The sequence below is a fragment of the Oncorhynchus mykiss genome, unplaced genomic scaffold (genome assembly GCF_013265735.2).
Source record: "Oncorhynchus mykiss isolate Arlee unplaced genomic scaffold, USDA_OmykA_1.1 un_scaffold_215, whole genome shotgun sequence".
NCBI lineage: Eukaryota > Metazoa > Chordata > Actinopteri > Salmoniformes > Salmonidae > Oncorhynchus > Oncorhynchus mykiss.
The window spans coordinates 284,589-303,872 of record NW_023493685.1 but is presented as its reverse complement, the minus strand read 5'-3'; the positions used below and the strand labels follow the sequence as shown (position 1 = coordinate 303,872).

The 19,284-nt window shown below is 44.5% G+C and overlaps 2 protein-coding genes across 3 annotated transcripts in view; both read right to left on the bottom strand.

The window, feature by feature from the left end:
• LOC110511908 (methionine-R-sulfoxide reductase B1-A-like) lies at positions 1 to 3,896 on the bottom strand. Its single transcript, XM_036972977.1, has 4 exons — positions 3,661 to 3,896; positions 2,493 to 2,635; positions 822 to 936; positions 1 to 634 (listed from the first exon to the last, which is right to left on the bottom strand). Exons 1-4 carry the CDS (start codon positions 3,713 to 3,715, stop codon positions 615 to 617), a joined length of 333 nt encoding a protein of 110 aa, XP_036828872.1. The 5' UTR covers positions 3,716 to 3,896; the 3' UTR covers positions 1 to 614.
• Positions 3,897 to 9,560: 5,664 nt separating this feature from the next.
• The window catches only part of LOC110514490 (cytoplasmic phosphatidylinositol transfer protein 1-like), a 114,392-nt gene continuing 104,668 nt past the window's right edge, over positions 9,561 to 19,284 (bottom strand). For both annotated transcript variants that reach the window (XM_036972961.1, XM_036972960.1), the window contains 3 exons: positions 16,174 to 16,329; positions 14,877 to 14,940; positions 9,561 to 11,118 (listed from right to left, as the gene is read on the bottom strand). In XM_036972961.1, coding sequence (XP_036828856.1) covers positions 10,802 to 11,118; positions 14,877 to 14,940; positions 16,174 to 16,329 — 537 coding nt within the window. In that variant the 3' untranslated portion in view covers positions 9,561 to 10,801. The remainder of the gene's footprint in view (positions 11,119 to 14,876; positions 14,941 to 16,173; positions 16,330 to 19,284) is intronic.

The window sequence follows — 19,284 nt, the reverse complement described above, 5'->3', positions numbered from 1 at the left end:
TAATCTTCTATAAAAGTACATCTTTATTTCTCAGTTGAATTTCTCTTTTTGTTTGCATATTATACATTGTGACCGTTAAGACCATTGAGATTTTATTACATCACTGTCTATCTTTAAGAGGCTCATAACATCATTGATAGAACTGATTAACATACATTGGTAGATTGAGCCACCTGTTTGCTTTCACTACTATATATAAATTAGGACATCTTGAAGTTACATTCACCACTATGAAGGCTACATAGTGATCCCCCATTTGACTGACAATGTTAAGATAAAAAAATAAAACAATGATTAAGTGACAGACTATCTTTGTGTAATGGTGTAACTCCTTGTACTTGTCTGTGTTATGATTGTGTATCATTGTTATATTATGATTGTGTATCATTGTTATATTATGATGGTGTATCATTGCATAATGTAGCTGACTATTTGGTAGGAGTTTCTCTGTCCTTGTCCAGCAAAGACATTGACCATCAGTGTCCTGGAGGTCCCAAAGTGGGCTTTATCCCAGGACACTTCATCCACTGTCCTGCACACCTTCAGCAGCACAGAGACTCCAGACAATCCTACTGCTCTACCATCACTGTGACTCCATACCCCTGCTGCTCACCTTACTGTCCATCTACCTTATCTGTGGAGAGAGAAAGGACAACATTTTAATTCATCAACGTTTTTAAGTGTAACATTAACTATCCAGTGGTTAACGTGTGCTCAGTCAGATTGGTTAGGTATCAACCAGAGACATTGACATGTTTTGACTATAAACTAATCAAATTGGCTTGACATTCCGTGACAACATAATTTAAGTGAACCCGTACCTTTAGGGACGAACTTCAGTGAGCTGCTGAATATTCAGAAACGTGAGAGTCCTTTCTTTGGCCCGTCTCCCACAAACTCATGACCCAGTCCGTTTCCACACTTCCCACATCGGACCTGAAACACACAACTATCAGATTCCATCTTTCTGTACAATAGTAAAGTCAATTCTATGTGCCACATTTTTACCAAGAAAAATGTGTTTTCCTTCATAAAAACTCTGTTCACAACGTTGACATGGGCAAACCGCTCCCCCAAACAACACCATACACATGGTCTGCGGTTGTGAGGTTGGTTGGACGTACAACATATTCTACAATTACGTTGAGGTGGCTTATGGTAGAGAAATTAACATTCAATTCTCTGGCAACAGTTCTGGTGAACAGTCCTGCAGTCAGCATGCCAATTGCAAAAATAAGCTTTTTGTGCCGATGGAAAATGTCGGGGATATTTTATTTCAGCTCATGAAACATGGGACCAACACTTTACAAAGTTGCGTTTTGATTTTTGTTCAATGCACAATCAACATATCAAACATGATTATTAGGACCCTCCCAAGTTCAAAATGAAACACTGCTTACAAATGCAGAAATTTAATGCAATACCCTACACACATCCTGTTAAAATGAACATGGGCTCATCAGTGTATTGACCACAAGCAGACAACTACTTGGCAATGAACAGTCAACAGAGGGACACCCCTATGGAGTAGGGATAAGTTGTCACCCATATTTTCTTTCACGATCACTTTCACAGTCAAAAAGCAAGCCGAAATTTACCGCTCAGATTATTACAAAAATATGACTTAACTTTGTTTCTGTGCAGTAAACCTAATACATTATCACAGCATATTTGGCTATATGCTTGGCCTGCCAATATTGTTCTTCTCAGACCATATTATATTTCAAAACTCAAGCTTTGATAACAAAATAGATCAGTTGCGAGGCATAATTGAACATTAAGTGAAATAATCAGCTTTTTTATTTTACTGGACTAATTAATGGTACCTGCATCTGATGGTCAGTCTCAGCGGAGGAAAGGAGAGAGCAGCAGAGCATCCGTCTGTCACGGTCCCTGCTCTCTACCTTCCTCCAGTGACACTGACCAGAGGGTACACATTATTTCTGCCTCAGGCACAAACTCATGCTGTTCTTATGACCAGAGAAAGTGAAATATTCATCGATATTAAAATAGACATGAGCTGCTAATAAAGACGCAGGCCTAGCGACACACTTGGCTACTAACTCATTGCAGCTGCAGCGCGAGTGGAATGAAGGAGAAGAGTATTTATGTTTTGTAAAAGTGTTGAATAAAAACAGTGTTGACAGTGCTGAATAAAAACTTCAACATGAAGTCAATCATAAAAACAGAAGCTCTGCTGTATTCCCTGACAATTAAATAAAGGAGCCCAAGCCTTTATCGTTGGCTTTTCTACAGAAATGTTTGGTGATCGACTACGAATGCCTAGAAGATCGACCAGTCAATCGGTTGGTGACCAGTCAATCGCTTGGTGACCACCGCCATAGGCAATGATCTTGGGTTAGTTTTGAATTTCCCCCACTAATGGATAAGATTGGGGAAGGGGAAGCTTAGCTGATCTTAGATCTGTACCTAAGGTAAACTTCACAACTCTGGTCCAATGCAACTCCACGCCCAAACTGAGAGGATCTCACCTTGAATGCCCCAGGTCTCTCCTCATGCTTGGACACACTGTCCTGGAGGATGGTCTCAGTGAAGGCAGGCCAGGGGGAGGAATGCTCATACTTAGATCTGCTAGAGAACAGCTGGTGTCCACACTGGGCACACATATACAACCCTGATAGAAAATTACAGTGAGATTAGCCAAAAGTAAATCTAGGATGTATGTTCAACATATTCTCTTTGAGTGAAGTTACAGGATGATTTGACCTGTGAAAACATCATTAATCCACCAGGAACAATCCTCAATGGATAAAAGTGCAGTTGACTCACATTATTTCCTTAACCAAACCGGTTTGTCATCTATTAACCCTGGGGAGGGACCCATGTTCAACACATTCTCTTTGAGTGATGTTACAGGAGGACATGTCAAAACCTACATTTAGGAGAAATGATGACACAAGTGGCCACATTAAGATCTAAATATACTTGTATTGGCGCTACATTGTATACATATAATTTGTATAATTTGTATACATACAATTTGTATTTTCAATTATACTTTATAGTTACTGCAACTACTAATGTTTGGTTTACATTTGTTTTCTTGGCCCAGTGGAGTAAGTTGCTACAGTTTAACTGGCTGGTGGTTCAATCTTACATCACGGTTTGGTAAGAGCCAGAGGGCGATCAGAAGTAATGCTACGTTTTGGAACGTTCAGACAGAAACATGTTAGCCATGCAGAGCAAACATGTCTCTCTGACATGTAGAATAAGGACTCACGACGGCTCTATTCATGGTATTTCTATCTGCAACGTTCGAAAACGTTTGGCAATTTAACGTGGCTCTTGTGTAATCAGTGATTACAAGAGCATGCTACTTTTAGTTAGCTACTGATTGAGCATAAGTTATGTCATAGCATAAGTTAGGCCATAGTCCAACACAGTTGGGCTAACGTTACTGTAAAAGATAGCACAGACGTTATAGTTATGTGCCACAACGTCCCAAATCAAATGTATTTATAAAACCCTTTTTACATCAATGTCAAAGTGCTTATACAGAAACCCAGCCTAAAACCCCAAACAGCAAGCAAAGCAGATGTAGAAGTTACTTTTACTGACTAATCTCATGTTTACAATTTAGTTTAGCTACTGTAACTGACTAACTTCAATGCTATCTTAGCTAGCTGAGGAGCCTCTTACCAGTTTTAAAGTGGTCTTTAAAGACCTCACCACCGAAGAAGGAACAAAATGACATTACTCCACTTGCAATTAACCTTAATGAGAGTATAAAAGTGCAGTTGACTCGCACTCTTTCCTTAATCAACCCGGTTTGTTATCTATCGGCTTTGAGAAAAGTTCAGACTTGTGCTTGCTTTGGGACAGCAGCAGTGGGCTGGTACTGCTGAATGACGTCGATTGTTCAAAGCTTCCGGTTGCTTTACAGTGAGGTTTCAAAATAAAAGCCTCAACTCCAACGGTTAGTGGTTTCAGGGATCCTTGGGACGTCCCTACTGTAAACCCTAACCTTGGGAGCAGTTAGGCTTTTTTTACAACCAAATCTCTCATTTTGATGTAAATTGAATCTTTCTGAGAAACCTAAGGCAACCAGTGATTCATTCATTTTATAATTTTGCACTGTCTCTATGCACACTTACAGGGCCCTACACACACCCACTCACATAGGCCTACAATCATCATATACGCTGCTGCTGCTAATATGTTTACTATAAATCCTGATGCCTAGTCGCGTTATCCCTATACGTGGGCTCCTGAGTGGCCCAGCAGTCTTATGCACTGCAGTGCGAGAGGTGTCACTGCAGACCCTGGTTCGATCCCGGGCTGTAACACAACCGGCCGTGATTGGGAGACCTACAGGGCGGCACACAAGTGGCCCAGCGTCGTCTAGTTTGGCAGGGGTAGGCTGTCATTGTACAATTTGCTCTTAATTGACTTGCCTAGTTCAATAAAGAATAAATACCTACTGTAACGACCCTGGCTTTAGAAGCGCGGATATAAGTCTTTATAAGAGCTGGACTTCGGGCTAGAAGGTTGAGGGTTCGAGACCTGCTCCCTGCCTGTTTCATTACATTGGTGTCAGAAGTGGGATCGGTCCTTGCATCCATGAACTTGAGTGTGCTTGGCCAGTGAGCGCGTTCCTATAAGATGTTGAGTCACAAGCTAAAACGAGGACGCGCTCTTTAAATGGAGGGAGTTGTGTAACAACCCTGGGTTTATATGCGCGGATATCCATGCTCCCACTTGAGCATGCTGCTCAGTCAATAGCACGCTGGACTTCGGGCTACAAGGTTGAGGGTTTGAGACCTGCTTCCTGCCTGTTTCAAAACAATACTTTATCTACCTCTGTCACTCCAGTATCCCTGCACATTGACCCTGTATATAGTATTCTTACTTACTTTCTCGTTTTTTTTTATTTATTGTGTTTTTGTTCTACATTGTTATTTTTGTATTATTCTTATTGGTTACTGCATTATTGGGATTAGACCTGGCAAGAAAGGCATTTCACTGTACTTGTGCATTTGACATTAACACTTCATCAAATCAAATTGTATTAGTCACATGCGCCAAATACAACAGGTGTAGTAGACCTTACAGTGAAAAGTTTACTTACGAGCCTCTAACCAACAATGCAGTTAAAAAATATATGGATAAGAATAATAAATATAAGTAACAAATAATTAAAGAGCAGCAGTAAAATAACAATAGCAAGATTATATACAGGGGGGTACCAGTACAGAGTCAATTTGAAGGGCCACTGGTTTGTTGAGGTAATATGTACATGTAGGTAGAGTTATTAATGTAACGGTTTTCTTGATGAGAAGGAGAGTCGGACCAAAATGCAGCGTGTAGATTGCGATCCATGTTTTAATGAACAAACGTAAAACACGAATCAATACAAACACTACAAAAACAATAAACGTAACGAAAACCGAAACAGCCTATACTTGTGTAAAACTAACACAGAACAAGGACATCATGTTACTAAGGACAATCACCCACAAACACACAGTGAAACCCAGGCTACCTAAATATGGTTCCCAATCAGAGACAATGACTAACACCTGCCTCTGATTGAGAACCATATCAGGCCAGACATAGAAATAGACAAACAAGACATCCAACATAGAATGCCCACCCAGTTCACGTCCTGACCAACACTAAAACAAGGAAAACACACACGAACGATGGTCAGAACGTGACAGTACCCCCCCTCCAAGGTGCGGACTCCGGACGCACAACTTAAACCTATAGGGGAGGGTGTGGGTGGGCATCTGTCCGCGGTGGCGGCTCTGGCGCTGGACGTGGACCCCACTCCATAATAGTCTTTGTCCGCCTCCTTAGCGTCCCTAGATAGGTGACCCTCCTAAGAGACAGCTCGGGACAGAGGGGAAGCTCGGAACAGAAGGACAGCTCGGGACAGAGGTAGCTCGGGACTGATGGGTAGCTCAGCACTGAGAGGAAGCTCAGCACTGAGAGGAAGCTCAGGCAGGTGGTTGGATCCGGCAGATCCTGGCTGGCTGGCGGTTCTGGAAGATCCTGGCCGACTGGCGGATCCGGAAGAGTCTGGCCGACTGGCGGATCCGGAAGAGTGTGGCCGACTGGCGGATCCGGAAGAGTCCGGTCGACTGGCGGATCCGGAAGAGTCCGGTCGACTGGCGGATCCGGAAGAGTCCGGTCGACTGGCGGATCCGGAAGAGTCCGGTCGACTGGCGGATCCGGAAGAGTCCGGTCGACTGGCGGATCCGGAAGAGTCCGGTCGACTGGCGGATCCAGAAGAGTCCGGTCGACTGGCGGATCCGGAAGAGTCCGGTCGACTGGCGGATCCGGAAGAGTCCGGTCGACTGGCGGATCCGGAAGAGTCCGGTCGACTGGCGGATCCGGAAGAGTCCGGTCGACTGGCGGATCCGGAAGAGTCCGGTCGACTGGCGGATCTGGAAGAGTCCGGTCGACTGGCAGCTCTGGCTGCTCCATGCTGACTGGCTGCTCCATGCTGACTGGCTGCTCCATGATGACTGGCAGCTCTGGCTGCTCCATGCTGACTGGCTGCTCCATGCTGACTGGCAGCTCTGGCTGCTCCATGCTGACTGGCTGCTCCATGCTGACTGGCTGCTCTGGCTGCTCCATGCTGACTGGCTGCTCTGGCTGCTCCATGCTGACTGGCGGCCCTGGCTGCTCCATGCTGACTGGCGGCCCTGGCGGCTCCTTGCAGACATGCAGCTCTGGCGGCTCCTTGCAGACTGGCAGCTCCTTGCAGACTGGCAGCTCTGAACAGGCGGGAGACTCCGGCAGCGCTGTAGAGAAGGAAGGCTCTAACAGCGCTAAACAGGCGGGAGACTCCGACAGCGCTGGAGAGGAGGAGGGCTCCGACAGCGCTGGACAGGCGAGGCGCACTGTAGGCCTGATGCGTGGTGCTGGCACTGGTGGTACTGGGCCGAGGACACGCACAGGAAGCCTGGTGCGGGGAGCTGCTACCGGAGGGCTGGGGTGTGGAGGTGGTACTGGAAAGACCGGACCGGGCAGGCGCACTGGAGCTCTTGAGCACCGAGCCTGCCCAACCTTACCTGGTTGAATGCTCACGGTCGCCCTGCCAGTGCGGCGAGGTGGAATAGCCCGCACTGGGCTATGCAGGCGAACCGGAGACACCGAGCGCAACCGGCTTCATGGCATTAGGCTCGACGCTCAATCTAGCCCGGCCGACACGCGGAGCTGGAATATACCACACCGGGCTATGCACCCGCACTGGAGACACCGTGCGCACCACTGCATAACACGGTGCCTGTCCGATCTCTCTAGCCCCCCGGTAAGCACAGGTCTCCTACCTGGTGTAGCCATACTCCCTGTTAGCCCCCCCCCCCCAAGACATTTTTGGGGCTGCCTCTCAGGCTTCCATCCGCTACGTCGTGCTGCCTCCTCATATCTGTGCCTCTCAGCTTTCGCCGCCTCCAGTTCTTCTTTGGGGCGACGATATTCTCCTGGCTGAGCCCAGGGTCCTCTTCCTTCTAATTCGTCCTCCCATGTCCATACCTCCTCTTTGGGCTGCTCCTGTTGCCTCTTCTCCTGCTGCACCTTTGGGCGGCTACACTCCCCTGGTTTAGCCCAGGGTCCTCTCCCGTCCAGGATTTCCTCCCATGTCCAGAAATCCTTATTGCGCATCTCCTCGCGCTGCTCATGCCTGTTGACACGCTGCTTGGTCCTTTTGTGGTGGGTGATTCTGTAACGGTTTTCTTGATGAGAAGGAGAGTCGGACCAAAATGCAGCGTGTAGATTGCGATCCATGTTTTAATGAACAAACGTAAAACACGAATCAATACAAACACTACAAAAACAATAAACGTAACGAAAACCGAAACAGCCTATACTTGTGTAAAACTAACACAGAACAAGGACATCATGATACTAAGGACAATCACCCACAAACACACAGTGAAACCCAGGCTACCTAAATATGGTTCCCAATCAGAGACAATGACTAACACCTGCCTCTGATTGAGAACCATATCAGGCCAGACATAGAAATAGACAAACAAGACATCCAACATAGAATGCCCACCCAGTTCACGTCCTGACCAACACTAAAACAAGGAAAACACACACGAACGATGGTCAGAACGTGACAATTAAAGTGACTATTCATAGATGATAACAACAGAGAGTAGCAGCGGTGTAAAATAGGGGGAGGGACAATGCAAATATTCTAGGTAGCCATTTGATTAGATGTTCAGGAGTCTTATGGCTTGGGAGTAGATGCTGTTAAGAAGCCTCTTGGACCTAGACTTGGCGCTCCAGTATCGCTTGCCGTGCGGTAGCAGAGAGAACAGTCTATGACTAGCCTAGCTGGAGTCTTTGACAATTTTTAGGGCCTTCCTCTGACACCGCCTGGTATAGAGGTCCTGGATGGCAGGAAGCTTGGCCCCGGTGAGGTACTGGGCCGTTCGCAGTACCCTCTGTAGTGCCTTGCGGTCGGAGGCTGAGCAGTTGCCATACTAGGCAGTGATGCAACCAGTCAAGATGCTCTCGATGGTGCAGCTGTAGAGCCTTTTGAGGATCTGAGGACCCATGGCAAATCTTTTCAGTCTCCTGAGGGGGAATAGGTTTTGTCGTGCCCTCGTCACGACTTTCTTGGTGTGCTTGGACCATGTTAGTTTGTTGGTGATGTGGACGCCAAGGAACTTTACACTCTCATACCTCCTCGTCCTTGTTTTGCAGTACGGTGGCACCGAAAAAACATGAACAAATGCTCCAAAAACACCCAAATACATCCTTTTAGAAACAAAAACACTGTTAGTATAGCATGAAATTGTGTCATTCCGGACTTTATATTCCATTTATTGCGACTCGAGCTGCTTCCCCAATCCAGCTGTTCCATTCTCTGTGTAGCCTGCTGCTACAGGTGAGTGACGAAATAAAGGAAACACCAACATAAAGTGTCTTAATAGGGTGTTGGGCCACCATGAGAACAGCTTCAATGCACCTCGGCATAGATTCTACAAGTGTCTGGAACTTCCTGTGTGGTAGCACCTGCTTTCAATATACTTTGTATTCCTCATTTACTCGTGTTTATTTTGTTTTGGCAGTTACATGTAGAATGGACAGAGAGGTATCACTCGAGTCTCAACAAAATGGAATATAACGTTGCAGAAGTAAAGAAATAACACCATTGAATGTGTACAACACGTGAAGACTTGCATTACTATACTTAAAGCTTTTCTGTTTCTAAAAGTGTTTTTCCCACCTTTGTTCATGTTGTTTCAGAGCCCCCATAGTGCACAACTAGGATAAGGAAATGAATCATTGGTTGGGGGTAAGTTTCTCAAAAACAAGTGAAATCACACAAAAAAGTGTCTGGACCCTTCCACAACATGCTATTTACATAAACAATGTAGGTTGGTTGTAAAAAAGCTACAGCAAGGACCCTACCCCAACGTACAATAAGCATCCAGTGACTGCAAGTCACAAGTTGACCCTACTAACCTAACCCATGTGTCACTTCAGTTTAATAAACTAAACAAGAAACTGATGAACTACAGATATCACAATTCCCCCACGTATTGTCATTTCGTTTATATGAATGACACCAGATGTTTGAGCAATATTTAATTTATTGATTTGATATAAAACACAACAACAACATGATTGCAAATTCATGACTTAAATCATCCCTAAAAGCCAAATCACAACATTGATCAGATGTTTTGTCCTGTCGTAGTCTGTAACAAGCAAAGGAAAAGCCCCATACCGTATAGAAGACAGACATTTCAAAAGGTACATTTTCTCCCCAGTTTAAAAGAAAAGCAGAGGCTGGATATTCAGACCATGCATTTTTCTATATGTCTTTAAAAGGGCACCGTGGCCAACAAAACCATACCAACAGAACTCAGATTCAGAAAGAGAACGCCTCCACTTTAGAGCTCTACACAGACCTCTTTCTCTCTCTCCAATGCAGAGATTACAGCAATTCCATAGCATTGAAAGACATCAATGAATTCAGCATTTTTACAATAGATAATTCTTAAATATACATATTTACAAAACAAAACACAAGATAAAATAACACTCTCCTGAAATCCACCGTTTTTCTCTGTTCACAGCGACCTACAACAAACCATGAATAACAACCAACACACAATTACATCTGAAATTACATGGTGTCAATTTCCAACCAATAAGAGGGCTTGACTGCAAGGAGAGAGGAGGAAATGAGTTTGATCATCCCACACATTTATATCCATATGAAGAAAGATTGAGTGTGCTGATTGAAGAGTCTATTTATCAGATCTCTGTGTATCTAGGTAACAAACCCTGAGATACAGTATCAACTGAGATGAAAGAGGACTGAGACACTGAAGAGAAGCAAAGTATTCAGAGGAATGTGAACTAAATTAAATCAGACTATAATTGACCTCCACATGAGCTTTCTGGCTGGTAGATGGTGCTGGTTGCTGTGTTTTGATGGGACCAATGGAGAGGTTCAAGAGGTTTTTAAAAGACACTCAGTGTGTGTGTGTGTGTGTGTGTGTGTGTATGTGAGTGAGTGTGTGTTTGCGCGTACATGTATTTGGTGTGTGCCTTGAGACTCCTCTCCAAGTGTTGCGTGGTGATCAGACTGACTCTTTCTCTGCAAAAGCAGACCAAGACACAGTTAGTTGGTGACAGTAGCTGGCTTCAGGGTGATACCAGCAACTGTCTGTGGAAAGGCGTTTACCACACCACCAAGTTACAGGAGGTCTGTGAACAACACTCCCTTTTACATAAGTTGTCTAGGGGACAAAATGGCCACTCCCTGAATGTAGATAGGTGTATACCACACCTATGGGTCCCCCTCTCATTCAGGCTGGGGGTTAGGGGTTGAGCCCCAGGAGAAGATGCTAGCCAGCCTGAAGCCTGAGTCCCTGCGATTGGGGTCGGGGAGGGTCAAGGTCTCTGGGGCTGACTTCTTTCTGGGTCGGTCCTTGGGCACGGAGAGGTACTCTGGAGGCTCTGTGGAGAGGGGGGTGGAGGGGGCGCTGGAGGGCCCGTTGCGGGCCACTGAGGCCAAGGGGGTCTCGGTGATGGAGATGGATGGGGGGAAGGGGCCGATCTTACGGTTGGTGGCCTCCTGGGTGGCCCGCTCGTACTCTCTCACCTCGTCCATGGTCATTTCTTCAGGGGGGGAGAGAGAGGGATATAATTTCAACCCCATGACATCTACTGTATGTCTTAGCATTGTAGTGTAATAACACAATTACATTATACAGTAAATACGTATCTGACTTCACCTGTTGCATTTAAAAGAGCTTCCATTTCAAAGGCTCTTGGAGATGAATACAAGCAATACATGAAAGGATGTTCCCTGCTCTGAACACAAATCTGAATTCATAATCAGTTGTGTGTGTTCCAAAGGAGACACAGTAACACAGTCATCCTCCTCGCTCACAAGTGTGTGTGTGTGTGTGTGTGTGTGTGTGTGTGTGTGTGTGTGTGTGTGTGTGTGTGTGTGTGTACATTAATGAGTGTGTCAAATAAAATCAAATTCATCACATGTATTGTAAAAAACATGTGTAGACTAACAGTGAAATGCTAACAGTGACTTGCTCACTTGTGTGTGTGTGTGTGTGTGTGTGTGTGTGTGTGTGTGTGTGTGTGTGTGTGTGTGTGTTTGGGTCCGTACACGTGTTCTGTGCTGTTCCGGTAGGACAAACAAAGCATGAAGTTTGATTCAGTCAATGACAATGCATGAACGTTTGAGTCCGTTTGAATGGATGACATGAAATGAGTCAGAGAGGAAGAGGGAGCTGAGTCACCAGCAGACAGAGAAACAGTGAAGGAAGAGTGAAGACATACGGCTGGCTGTCACAAGGCTCTCTACCATGTCCAGTGATGGCGGTGGGTGGCAGGTGAGTTTATGCTGTGGTATGCTGTGGTTGTTGGACATGGCCAACTCTAATGCATGTGTTTCTGGTACTCCTGCACATCATCCCAAGTTATATCTGTGGAGATGTTCCAGACCACCACCACGCCACCTGTTAGCTAGCTAGGGCACTTGGTGCAGGAGGAGCAAGGTCTTGTGGGAAGGGTCGGCAAGAGGTCAGGTGGTCACAACCATAAAGAGCTGAGGAAGTTGGCGTAGTCTGCGGGTAGTTAACCATTAGTGACAAACACTTGCACTTTCAATTGAGATTCTCATTTGAGAAGTATTTAAATCAAAGACTTTACCTGGCTCTGGGAAACCAGTCCCTTGGTGAGATAGAGTATGTACTGGGCAGGTATGGATATAGGTTAAAGGCCCAATGCAAACATTTTTTATCTTAATATCAAATCATTTTGGGGTAACAATTAAGTACCTTACTGTGATTGAGTTCAATTAAAATGGTCAAATAGAAACAAACATTGTATCTTAGCAAAGAACAATTTCTCAAGCAATAATGTTTATAGGACTGTCTGGGAGTGGTCTGAGATGGGAGAAAAAACAGCTGTAATTGGCAGAGAGGTTTGGAACTCTCTTTCTTATCAGTCTATGAACTAATTTACCACCTGGTGATGTGACATTTTAGATAGCTCTTACAAAAGGGAATCATTTTAGATAGCTCCAACACTAAAAGGGAATTATCATAATGTTCAGAATTGAACAGTATTATTTCAACCTCATACACTCTTGGGAAAAAAAGATGCTATATAAAACCTTACAGGGTTCTTCGGCTGTCCGCATAGGAGAACCCTTTGAAGAACCCTTTTGGGTTGCAGGTAAAACTCTTTTGGTTCCTTTCTACATGTAAACAAAAATGGTTCTATCTAGAACCAAAACAGGTTGTACCTGGAACCAAAAAGGGTTCTCCTATGGGGACAACTGAAGAACCCTTTTGGAACCATTTTTTTGTAAGAGTGTAGTGTGAAAATAAATATAAAACACAGAAAATCACATTTTTGACTGCACTGGGCCTTTAATGTGAAGTGGAGCAGCACATTAGTGGGTGGACACAGGGTGGTTTGATATAGTGGTGGTTTATGGTATAAGATACACGGGAATATTATTTGACAAGCCTTAGTAATGTAGGCTGTGGAAAACCACAATGCAAGGATGGAGGGAAGGACCACTGCTGTACAGCAGGGCCGTGTTCGTTTAGGGCACACAACGTTTGTAAATGTTTTGCAACAGAAAATCAAAACGTGTTTTTCTTATTGGACAGGTAGTCCCTTTGATTCAGTTGATTTTCTTCTGTTTTGTGCTAAATTAATATGACCCAGATGATATACAGCCCACAGGAGGTTGGTGCCACCTTAATTGGGGAGTACAGGCTCGTGGTAATGACTGAAGTAGAATTGGTGGTATTGTATCAAATGTGTTTGATGCATTCCATTCACTCCGTTCCAGCCACTATTATGAGCCGTCCTCCCCTCAGTGGCCTCCAGTGATACAGCCACTTTCACTGAATCTCCCACAGCTCTTGGAGGAAGGGGAACAATGCAATCTAGATTGACCTAAGGCTAGAGTGTATCTACTGTGCTAATTATGTACTGTATACTAGTTCATGTTGTATGTGAATAGGGATAAAGAGCAGGCTCGTGTGGTCTTAAATGTTCCTCTATCGTTAAAGCCAGGCTCCGTAAGTCCCAAATAAAATAGCTACTGACTCTTGGCATACTGCCACATTCTCTCATCTTCTGACCCATACAGTACTGAGTCAAGTGCTCTCTGTACCTGTGTGCACACTCTCTGAATCATTATCTTGCAGTGGATACATCTGAAGTGGGAGCTTCTCTGATGAAGGTCAGTGAGAAAGCGTATTGGTTGTGAGAAATGGGCTTTATATATTTAAATGAACCTTTATGTAACTAGGCAAGCCAGTTAAGAACACATTCTTATTTACATTGACGGGGACTGGGGCCTGGGATTAAAAATAACATTTATAAATACTGAATCAATCAATAATTCATCATTATTGTTATAATTAAGAATGTTTATCTTCCTTCTCCATGACAATCGTGATGCGTCAGCTTTTCAAAAACACAAAGTTAAGTACATAATTCAAAATGTACAAAAGAGTGGTCTGACCTATCAATTGTCTTTTTTCCAAAAAAAAAAGGCTGCTAACAAATGTAACAACAGGGTGAGAAGTGTAGTTTCAGTCAGATCTGCATTTAAATACTGTTAGAAATGATTTGAAATAGTGAAGCTGTGGTTGACTGAGCTGGCCTGTTGCATTGGAACTAATAAAAAAGTATTGGAAATACAAACCCCGCCCACCTGGCCCTCCAGGCAGGTTAAAGCAAACGCTTAAGCTATTTGAAATACTGTAGTGTTGAACTCAGGTCTTGTTGCAGTGTACCTTGTGTTTGACCATCCTGGCCACACAGATCCATTTTATAAGCCGTTTGCTCATGTTGAAACAGTGAAGTAAATCAATGAAACACTGAAGTCATGTTTAGACAAGAAATTCTCAGACTAAAAACCTCATATAAAATAATGGTTATTAACACAAATCAATGCTTGTATAGATGAGTTACTGACATTTTGAGATAGCTTTCAGGAAACAGTCAAATGAACACAAACTCAAATATACAGATAATAGATAGTAGCAGTGCTTGGTGCCGTGGCCAAGGTCCTACATTAGGCAGAGCGAAGATCATGGTCACATAGAAGTAGATAGTAGTTATGCGCCAGAGGCTGGTCTAGCAGGTAACTGGGCCACTGCAGCACATACACGTCACCCCTCAGTGTGGGTAAGAATCCTGGCCCTAGCACTAGTCTGCATCTCCCTCCCTCTCCATCTCCTTACTCACTAAAATACAAATACTATGAAATATACATTTTAAAAATGTAATAATAATAATAATATATATATACACACAGTATAAAGAAGCTAGCTCACATCTGAGCATACATGTCAACTAACTGGGACAGAGACAAGATGCAAACTCACCAATCCACTCATCCACCCATGCAAAGGCTTGTCTGTGTCCTAGGAGCAGGACGTCACGGATAACCTGAGGATGGAGAGAGAAGGACAAGGAAGGTAAAGAGGGAGAGTGAGAAAGAAAGTGAGGGAGGGAGGGAGGGAGGGAGGGAGGGAGGGAGGGAGGGAGGGAGCAAGAAAGAAAGAAGGTGGACAGGAAAGGAGGTTAGAAGACTTAGTGAGAGGACAGGTGAGTCAGAGAGGAAAGGAAGCTAGAAGACTTAGGGAAAGGACAGGTGAGTCAGAGAGGAAAGGAAGCTAGAATACTTAGTGAGAGGACAGGTGAGTCAGAGAGGAAAGGAGGTTAGAAGACTTAGTGAGAGGACAGGTGAGTCAGAGAGGAAAGGAAGCTAGAAGACTTAGTGAGAGGACAGGTGAGTCAGAGAGGAAAGGAAGCTAGAAGACTTAGGGAAAGGACAGGTGGTTCAGAGAGGAAAGGAAGCTAGAATACTTAGTGAGAGGACAGGTGAGTCAGAGAGGAAAGGAGGTTAGAAGACTTAGTGAGAGGACAGGTGAGTCAGAGAGGAAAGGAAGCTAGAAGACTTAGTGAGAGGACAGGTGAGTCAGAGAGGAAAGGAAGCTAGAAGACTTAGTGAGAGGACAGGTGAGTCAGAGAGGAAAGGAAGTTAGAAGACTTAGTGAGAGGACAGGTGAGTCAGAGAGGAAAGGAAGCTAGAAGACTTAGGGAAAGGCCAGGTGAGTCAGAGAGGAAAGGAAGCTAGAAGACTTAGTGAGAGGACAGGTGAGTCAGAGAGGAAAGGAAGCTAGAAGACTTAGGGAAAGGACATGTGAGTGAGAGAGGAAAGGAAGCTAGAAGACTTAGTGAGAGGACAGGTGAGTCAGAGAGGAAAGGAGGTTAGAAGACTTAGTGAGAGGACAGGTGAGTCAGAGAGGAAAGGAAGCTAGAAGACATAGTGAGAGGACAGGTGAGTCAGAGAGGAAAGGAAGCTAGAAGACTTAGTGAGAGGACAGGTGAGTCAGAGAGGAAAGGAGGTTAGAAGACTTAGTGAGTCAGAGAGGATGAGTCAGAGAGGATGAACTTTAAGAGTTGTTCTCTGTCTTTCTTTCACTCCTCCACCAGTTAATGTTAGCCATGTGTGTCCCTGTATGAGTAATGCTGTGTGTGTGATGTTAGGGAAAGAGACCCTTAGGCAAGGAGAGGGACAGCTCAGAGGGGGAACAGGGGTATAGGTAGGGGTGGAGGGGGCTATATTGAATTGTGTGTGTGAATACAGAAATGGTGGGTGGACATAACTGGACTGACCTTGTGTACAAACTGCTCCACCCGTGTCTGAAGACCCCACACCTCGAACTTGACTGTCACCAGTTTGTAGGAGCACATGATGGGTTCCTGGTTGTCGATCCAGCCCTCCTGCAGAACACCCCGGTCTGTCTTCTCTGATTTAAAGTACCGCAAGTCCTACAGGGAACCATGGAAACACAGTATGGACAGTATTAAAGCTACAGACCGGGATTGGTACATCCAATGTTGGACATCTTTTGACATAGTGACATTGAAGAATATAACTTTCACATACCTCCTGAGCTTAGTGCCACTGTCTCACCTCATTGTTTTGTCTCTATACAGGAATGCAATTCAATTCCTGACCCAATGAGTTTTGCAGTAAACATTCTGACAAGTATGAATGAACCATGTTTCTTTGTCCAGCAGTCCAGCAGAATGGATGGTAGGTACCAGGTGGGTACAAGTCTCATGGAGAGCTCAGCCTGGAGCAGCCCGCTGGGGGGGGGTTCTCATTTCAAACAGTACCCATTACGCATGAATTAATCACACTTCCCTGGGGACTGTAATGCTCATTTGCAAGGTCAGGTGTCTCACTGTTGGGATGGTGAGAAGGGATGCGTCTCACATGCACGCACACAGAAACACACACACACACACACACACACACACTGTTTTACAGGAGGAGAAACCTGGAGGCACTTTATGTGATTGCAGATGAGACGCGTTATAACGGTATACAGTTACGAACAGAATTGACTTTATGTAGCAGGTTAAGAGAACTTACGCAGCAGGATAGGATAATTAACCTAGCAGGTTAGGAGAACATACACAGCAGGATAGGATAATTAACCTAGCAGGTTAGGAGAACTTACACAGCAGGATACGATAATTAACCTAGCAGGTTAGGAGAACTTACACAGCAGGATACGATAATTAACCTAGCAGGTTAGGAGAATTTACGCAGCAGGATACAATAATTAATCCAGATAGGTTAGGAGAACTTAGGTAGCAGGATAGGACAATTGTCACGCCCTGACCTTAGAGATCCCTGTTTATTCTCTATATTTTGGTTAGGTCAGGGTGTGACTAGGGTGGGTACTCTAGTTTTTGTATATCTATGTTTTCTTTTTCTTTGCTGGCCTAGTATGGTTCCCAATCAGAGGCAGCTGTCTATCGTTGTCTCTGGTTGGGGATCATACTTAGGCTGCCCTTTTTCCCACCTTCAGTTGTGGGATCTTGTCTTTGTTTGTTGCATGGGTTGCACTCCTAAGCTTTTCGATCGTTGTATTGTTTATTGGTTTATTTTTCTGGTTCCCATTTTAATAAAATATGATGAACTCAAATCACGCTGCGCCTTGGTCTCTACCCTTGACAATGAACGTTACAACAATTAACCTAGCAGGTTAGGATAACTTACGGAGGAGGATAGGACAATTAACCTAGCAGGTTAGGATAACTTACGGAGGAGGATAGGACAATTAACCTAACAGGTTAGGAGAACTTACGGAGGAGGATAGGACAATTAACCTAGCAGGTTAGGAGAACTTACGGAGGAGGATAGGATAATTAACCTAGCAGGTTAGGAGAACTTACGGAGGAGGATAGGACAATTAACCTAGCAGGTTAGGAGAACTTACGGAGGAGGATAGGATAATTAACCTAGCAGGTTAGGAGAACTTACGGAGGAGGATAGGACAATTAACCTAGCAGGTTAGGAGAACTTACGGAGGAGGATAGGACAATTAACCTAGCAGGTTAGGAGAACTTACGGAGGAAGATAGGATAATTAACCTAGCAGGTTAGGAGAACTTACGGAGGAGGATAGGACAATTAACCTAGCAGGTTAGGAGAACTTACGGAGGAGGATAGGATAATTAACCTAGCAGGTTAGGAGAACTTACGGAGGAGGATAGGACAATTAACCTAGCAGGTTAGGAGAACTTACGGAGGAGGATAGGACAATTAACCTAGCAGGTTAGGAGAACTTACGGAGCAGGATAGGACAATTAACCTAGCAGGTTAGGAGAACTTACGGAGCAGGATAGGACAATTAACCTAGCAGGTTAGCAGAACTTACGGAGCAGGATACATTAATTAACCTAGCAGGTTAGGAGAACTTACGGAGCAGGATAGGACAATTAACCTAGCAGGTTAGGAGAACTTACGGAGGAGGATAGGACAATTAACCTAGCAGGTTAGGAGAATTTACGGAGCAGGATAGGACAATTAACCTAGCAGGTTAGGAGAACTTACGGAGGAGGATAGGACAATTAACCTAGCAGGTTAGGAGAATTTACGGAGCAGGATACATTTATTAACCTAGCAGGTTAGGAGAACTTACGGAGCAGGATAGGACAATTAACCTAGCAGGTTAGGAGAACTTACGGAGCAGGATAGGACAATTAACCTAGCAGGTTAGGAGAACTTACGGAGCAGGATAGGATAATAACCTAGCGGGTTAGGAGCATTAGGTTAAGGTTAGGACAATGGTTAGGCTTAGGGTTAGTTGAAATGCTACAATTCTCCCCCAAACCACCAACAAATTTACATTTTGACGATTTATGTGTCACTTTCGGCTTTAGAAGCTTCTGATAGGTTAATTGACATAATTTGAGTCAATTGGAGGTGTGCCTGTGGATGTATTGAAAGGCCTACCTTCAAAATCAGTGCCTCTTTGCTTGACATCATGGGAAAATCTAAAGAAATCAACCAAGAACTCAGAAAAAAGTTGTAGACCCCCACAAGTCTGGTTCATCCTTGGGAGCAATTTCCAAACACCTGAAGGTACCATGTTCATCTGTACAAACAATAGTACGCAAGTATAAACACCATGGGACCACGCAGCCGTCATACCGCTCAGGAAGGAGGTTAGGAGAACTTACGGAGGAGGATAGGATAATTAACCTAGCAGGTTAGGATAACTTACGGAGGAGGATAGGACAATTAACCTAGCAGGTTAGGAGAACTTACGGAGGAGGATAGGACAATTTACCTAGCAGGTTAGGAGAACTTACGGAGGAGGATAGGACAATTAACCTAGCAGGTTAGGAGAACTTACGGAGGAGGATAGGACAATTAATCTAGCAGGTTAGGAGAACTTACGGAGCAGGATAGGACAATTAACCTAGC